Source organism: Aphelocoma coerulescens, chromosome 28 (assembly GCF_041296385.1).
Source record: "Aphelocoma coerulescens isolate FSJ_1873_10779 chromosome 28, UR_Acoe_1.0, whole genome shotgun sequence".
Lineage (NCBI taxonomy): Eukaryota > Metazoa > Chordata > Aves > Passeriformes > Corvidae > Aphelocoma > Aphelocoma coerulescens.
Window position 1 is genome coordinate 2,778,297 of NC_091041.1, and position 6,539 is coordinate 2,784,835.

A 6,539-nucleotide genomic window follows, 5' to 3' on the forward strand; every position below is an offset into this window, starting at 1 on the left:
GTTCACTGGGATCCCCGGAACCACGAGTGGAGATGGATTTGGGGTGCAGAGGAATTTGGGGTGGGGATGGAGAAGTAACGAGGCCCAAAGAAGCTCCTTCCATGAGTCCTTTCAGGTCGCCTCTGTGCATCTGATCCGGGGGGGAGGCAAAGTTCCCGGGGAGGCTCGTGCCAGGCTCCTGGGCTGCTCTGCTGCTGCTCGGGGGTCCTGGGGTGCTGCCCGTGCCCGGGGGTGTCTCTGGAGGGCAGGCAGGGGCGGGGGTCCCTCGCCGGGGCAGTGGTGGGATTGAATCCCCCTGGATCCAGCGTCATCGAGCCCCGCCCCGGCCCGGCCTCAGTCGCGCCTCTTGCCCTCCCTGGCCCTGCCGTCCCTGCCCGGCGCCGGCTCCCAGGGCTTCCTGCCCTTCTGCAGCTTCCAGTCCCGCCTCGGGCTCTCCCGGCCGCCCTCGGCCCTGCCGGGACGGCCCTTCCACCCCTCCCGCCTGGACTCATCCCGCTCCCGCCGTCTCTCCTTCCTCTCCTTCTTCTCCCGGTCCCGCTTCTTCTGGGGTTGCTGCTCCGGTTCCCTGGGGGCTCTGGGGGCTCTGCCGGGTTTGTCCCACGGTGTCCTGTCCTTGGCTCGTGCGTCCCTCCGGCTGCTCCGCTCCGCACGGACAGCACGGCCTTCCCGGGCTTTCTCCTTCTTCTCCTTCTTCTTCTTCTCCTCCTCCTCCTCCTCTTCCTCCTCCTCCTCCTCTTCCTCCTTCTCCTCTTTTTCTTCTTCTTCCTCCTCCTCCTCCTTCTCCACCTTCTTCTGCTTCTCCTGGCTCTTCTTCCCCTCCATCACAGCCACTGGCACCTCGGGGACATCTGCAGGTTCTTCGTCCTTGTCCTCATCCTCATCCTTGTCCTCATCCTTGTCCCCATCCTCTGGTGTTGTGCGGCCAAACCACTTCTTGAAGATCCAGGGTTCTGCCTGTGGGGACAGAGGGGACCAGGAACTGATGATGCAGCCCAGGGGACAGGGACCCCTGTCCATCCCTCCCCTGGGGACAAGATGCTCCCTGCCCGGGAGGTGCCACCCTGACCCGTACCAGGTTGCTGTCAGCTTCGCTGTCATCGTCATCGTCACCGTCTTCGTCATCACCATCATCCTCCACCACGCTGCTCTCCGGCGGCGGCGGCGCAGGCTGGGCCGTCACCACCTCTGGGATCTCCTCCACCTTGGGGCTGACGACCTCTGGGAGGGGAGAGGGACAGGCCACCGTCAGCTGAGGATGAGGCAGTTTGGGTGGGATGTCCCAGGCCGGGGGTCCCAGGGCCACCCCACCCTGGGATGTGGCCCTGTCTCAGGCTGGACCCGGCGGACCGGGGAGGGACGGAGCGTTGGACCCACCGGGAATGGGAGGGGGCGGAGGTTCCTGCCGGCCGCGGGCGATTCCCTCCTTGGAGCATGGTGCTGGAAGAGAGGAGGGGACAGGAGCCAGGAGGTGGCAGCACGGCCTGGCCGCCCCTTCCCGCTCCGGCCGGCTCCCGACTCACCTTGGAGCACCTGGAAGGTGACGCTGAGCAGGGCGACCACGGAGGCCACCAGGATGCACTTGTTGAGGGTGAGCCCTTCCCAGAGCAGCGGCTCCTCTGCAGGGTCCAGGCTGGGCGGCTCCACCTTGCTCTGCACGGGGAGGGTCCTGGGGACTGGGACCCCCACGGAAAAGTGTTACTGGGGGAAACTGGGAAGAGGTAAAGGGCTCTGAGCTGGGGAGTGGGAAGGGCTCTTAACATCCTCCTGCACAGCCCACTCAGGGCAGGGCCAGGGCCAGGGGCTGGAGCTGCTCCTGCCAGGTGTTTGCACTGCAGGAGTGGGGACAAGAGTGTCCCGGGGGCTGAGACCGAGGAGTTTGGGTGGCATTAGAGTGTCCTGGGGATCAAGCTGGGAAAAGCTCTGCCCGTGCTCCCCCTCCAGCAGCAAATCTGGGCAGGGTGGAGAGGAGGAGGTGGAGGAGGAAGTGGAGGAGGACGTGGAGGATCTGGCTGGTGGCTGAGGAGCCCCATCTCCATCCCCACGTCGCTGATTTCACAGGGGACAGCTCCTCCTGTCGCTGCTCCATGGCCAGACGGTGCCTCCCGGGCTGGCCGGGGACACAGGATTGTGCCTCTGTGGCCACCTGTGGCCAGGGTGGCCATTCTGGGGCAGGGAAGGGCTTTCCCACACACCCACCTGGAGGCCCGGCAGCGCTGCCCTTGGCTCCCACCTTCTCCACCCGCTTCTTCTCCGCCGCTTTCCTGTCCCCGCCGAGCGGGGCTGGCTCTGGCATGTCCGGCTCCTGCTCGGAGACACCGCGCCGGGGGCTCTGCTCCTCTATTCCCTGCGGGCAGGGCACAGAGCGTGGCCGGGGGGACAGAGACGCGCTGCTCGGGGCGTCCCCGGGGCTGAGCCGGTGCTTCCCCAGCGAGAGGCACCGACCCCGGCTCCTGCAGCGCCTGGGGCGTGTGTTCACCTCAACAGTCTTAGATCAGGGCTGCATTTTACGCTGTTTAAGCTGGATTTGGCCACGAGTTAGCCCCGGCACACACACGGGGAGGGGCTGGCGGCCGAGGACCCCCAGGCTGTGCTTGAGGGATCCCCCCCGGAGGAGCGCTCGGGGCTGGATTGGGGCCGCAGCATCCACCGAGGGCGGGGTGGATGTGCCGGGAGCGGAGGGAGGCGCGCTGGGCTCCGGGCTCGGTGCTGAGCGGGGCTTTGGTGGCCGGGCTGGGTGTTGGTCAGTGCCACCAGGGAGAGCTGCCCACCGGCACGGATCAGTGACAGCGACAGCTGGGGGACCTTGGGCTCCCCCGGGATGGACGTGCTGCAACCCTGCCGGGCGGAATGTGCCTGCGGGACAGCCCCAGCTCGGCCCCCTGACCCTCCCTGGCACAGGGGTCCATCCCTGGCACCCCCTGCCCCGGCACAGGGATCCCCCTGGCACCCCTTGCTCTGATCAGGGATGCCCCCCAGGCACCCCTGCCCTGCCCTGGCACAAGAATCCATCCCCCTGGCACCCCCACCCTGACCCTGGGCACTCACATGGGCTCCACCGCTGTCCCCGTGGCTGTCGCTGCTCACCGGAGCGTTGGCATCTGTCAGAGACAAGCACAGCACGGCTTCTTAGGTGACAAATTTGGGGAGGTGGGAATCACCAGGGGCTGGGGGGTGTGGACCCCTCGGTGACACCCCCAGCCTGCAGAGAGGGGACACCTGGCCGTGTTTGCCCCGTTGGTGTTGCTGGGTCACACCGTGGACAGAAAGAGATGTCTGAAGTCAGGCAAAAAGCCCCCCAGGCATTGAGGGGTGCAGTGGAAGCTCTGGGAAGGTCTGGGACTCTGAGCCCCAAAATGTCACCAACCTGGATGTCCCAGGGGAGTGGCAGCCAAAGGGACAGTGACCTCCCTGCCAAGGCCCATGGGGACACCAACAGCCCAGGGTGTGCTCGGACACCCTGAAAACACAAGGCTGGGCACTGGGAGGCAGAGCCTGGACAGAAGCAACCAGACCTCAGAGAGGAACTCAAGGGGACTGCAGAGCTCAGGGATGACTCCCAGGGCTTTTCTGGGAAGTGGGAGAGCAGACCGAGGGTCTCCAGGGCTCTGACACAAGGAGGGGCTGGGGAGGGCGCTGGGCTCCTCGGGGTCCTGGGGGTTTCTCTGCCCTGGGGGTGGGAAGGCACCACAAGGACCCAGCACCACCGACCTCAGCCCTCTTGGCATCTCCGAGTCCAGTGCCTCAGGTGCCACATCCTGCCCAGAAGGAAGAATTTTTCCCCCATTTGAACCAGATTTAGTTTATTTCCCCCCTGTGGAACACTGAGAAAAGATCCCAGTTCCCAGGATGAAACCTACGACTCAATGGTGGAAGCAGAACAGATAAACAAGAGGAAACCTTTTGGCCGTGGTCTGAAAGGACTTTGCTTTCAAGAGGAAATAAAATGAGTCTTTGGTTTGTTTAAGTGCTGTTAGTCTGGTCCTTTCTCTGCTGGGAAGGGGCAGAGCTGCCCTGGGACTCTCGTGGTGGCTGCAGGGGGTTCCCAGACCCAGGGGAAGCTCAGAGGTGGAGAACTTTTCCTCGAAGGGTTTCCCCCATGTGCTTGCCGTGTTTTTGAGCATCTCAGCCATTCACCCTGCTTTTGGGCACAGATGAGCACCGAGAGGGTGGAGGAGGGCACAAGCCTCTGTTCCTCTTCTCCCTAACCATGATCCATGTTCCCATGGAGCTGGTGCCACCCAGGTGTCCCTCAATGCCCGAGGTCACCCTGTGAAGTGACACCAGCACAAAGAACCATCTCTGCCAGGCTGAGCTGTGCCCTGCAGAGCCTCGCACACCTCGCCAGTGGCCACGGCCCACGGTGAGGACAAGGAACCTCTTCTCCTGTCCTTCCTCCGTCACCTCCGAGCTCTCCCTGCTCACCTGGACAGCCCTTTGGTGGCCTCAGGGCATCCCAAATCTTTTTCCAACACCGCACTGGGACTGTGTCACCTCGAGGGACTCTCAGTAAACTGAGAGGGATCAAACACCCAAATTACCCAGTCCTCAGCTGAGCCCAGTGCCCCGTCACAGGGTGCCAGGCTCTTCCCATGTCTCCATCCCTTGGGCTTCCCCCCGATGGAGGAGCCCAAACAGCCTCCAGACCCCGGGGCAGACAGGTGTCCTTCCCTGCCATGTGCCCCAAAGGCATTGACTCAGTCCCAGAGCTGACCAATGATCCATGTCCAGCTCTGTCCCCTCTGGGCAGGAGATGCGGCTCCATGCCCTGGCAGGAGGTGGATGCACTCCAGGGCTCTACAGCCCACGCAGGATCCTTGTCCCCAGCCGGGATGGGCCGCGTCACCTGCAGGAACAGCCTTCCTGGGCTGCTGGTCCGAGCGCGGCCACTGCCCAGGCCAAGTAGGCCAGGGGTGGCCACCAAGGCCAGGGACACTTTGCCCATGGCAGGGCCGGTCATCCACAGCCCCCAGGTCCAGCTGCAGCCCTTGGCTGGCGCTGCCCCTGCCCAGGAGCCCTCCCACCCATCCCTCCTGCCCGCCCATCCCGCTCCCCGGGACTCACGCCCCGCACGCCAGATCCGCCCTTAAACGCTCAAAATCGCAGGCACTTAACAAATAATCAGCTCCGCTCTGCTGCCACCGGGACTTCTCCTGCACGGGCTCCCGAGGTCGCCTTCACCGCTGACTCACATCAAAGAAACTTCCAAAAATAGTCCCCTCGCCTGCCCCGCTCTCGCTGTCACCCTCGCCCGGGGCTGAGCCCCGCGGCTCCCGATCCCTCGCGGCCAGAGGGAGCCGGGCTGTGCCCAGGGGCTGCCCGGGGGCTGCCCCGCATCAGGGGTTAAAAGCCACAGAAATTCGTACCTGGGGTCGGCCGCCGCCTCCTGCTCGGCTGCAGCCCCCGGGCGGCCCCGGCTCTCCCGGGTAAAGAACAGCAACAGCTGCCGAGGGGAGCCGGAGCAAAATAGCGCCCAATCACCGGGGCCCGAGCACCACAAAAGGCAGCTCAGCCCCGGCCCCGAACGCAGGGGCTGCCCCGGGCACGGGGTGCGGCTCTCAGGGGCACCTGCCAGGGGGTTTGTCCCTCTGTGACATCGCCGGAGAGCACGGGGAGGGGACAAGGCTGTTTGACCCCAGCCCCGGGTGTCTGAGCCAGCTGTGGGAGGGACGGATGGGTGATGGAGGGATGGATGTGGGTGCTGGGGGTGCAGAGGTGGAGCAGAAGTCTGCCAGGCACAGGTAAGGAGAGAGGATGAGAAATCCCCCTGAGAGTAGCAGCGCTCAGACAATCCCAGTGAAAATCCCTTTTTGCCAGTGTTGGGAGAGGTCTGTTGCCCTCTGACCCCTCTGATGTCCCTGTCCCCCTCCCCGGGAGCCCCGTCACAGCCACAGGCACCTCCTGGGCAGCTGGGAGAGGGGATGTCCCATCCCACCCACTCCCAGGACACAGGGAGGAGATGAAGGAACCCATCTGAGGAGCTGCAAAGGACCCTCGGGCTCTGGCCCTGCCTGTGGGGGTTATCCCGAGCTCCCAGCTCAGCACGGGCAGGAACAGCCTCAGGCAGAGCTCCTGTGCCAGGGATGTGGTGCAGCAGTGACTGGGACCAGTCCGGCACGTCTCTGGCACATCCCGCTTTGAGGACATTGCTCTTACAGAGAGGCTTCATGCTCAAAAAACCCCAAATCTCTGAAATTGTAGAACATTTCACACCTGCAGTATTGACGTTTTTCCAAAGGAGGAATAAACCAGGCACTGCCTTTCCCAGCACACCCCGTGAGGCTGGGTCCAGGTCTTGCTTTAGGAGCTCTCAGCACATGAGCTCAGGAGCAGCCTCTGCTCTCCAGGGCAGGGATTTCCCCTCGCTGGCAGGGACAGGGCTGAGCACACTGTGGGATGAGCAATGTGGAAGGTGGATGGACGGATGGAGGGATGGATGGACGGACGGACGGACGGACGGACGGATGGATGAGGGATGGGGCTGCACACACAGCCCCCACACCCGCCAGAGCCCTGGGCACACTCCCAGGGCAGTTTTCCCA

The 6,539-nt window shown here is 64.2% G+C and overlaps 1 protein-coding gene across 1 annotated transcript; it reads right to left on the reverse strand.

Annotated features, from left to right (window-relative positions):
• Positions 1 to 226: 226 nt before the first annotated feature.
• On the reverse strand, positions 227 to 5,042 carry JSRP1 (junctional sarcoplasmic reticulum protein 1). The gene is made up of 7 exons (XM_068997468.1): positions 4,844 to 5,042; positions 3,046 to 3,098; positions 2,197 to 2,344; positions 1,521 to 1,673; positions 1,375 to 1,437; positions 1,073 to 1,218; positions 227 to 954 (listed from the first exon to the last, which is right to left on the reverse strand). Exons 1-7 carry the CDS (start codon positions 5,040 to 5,042, stop codon positions 334 to 336), a joined length of 1,383 nt encoding a protein of 460 aa, XP_068853569.1. The 3' UTR covers positions 227 to 333.
• Positions 5,043 to 6,539: the final 1,497 nt, after the last annotated feature.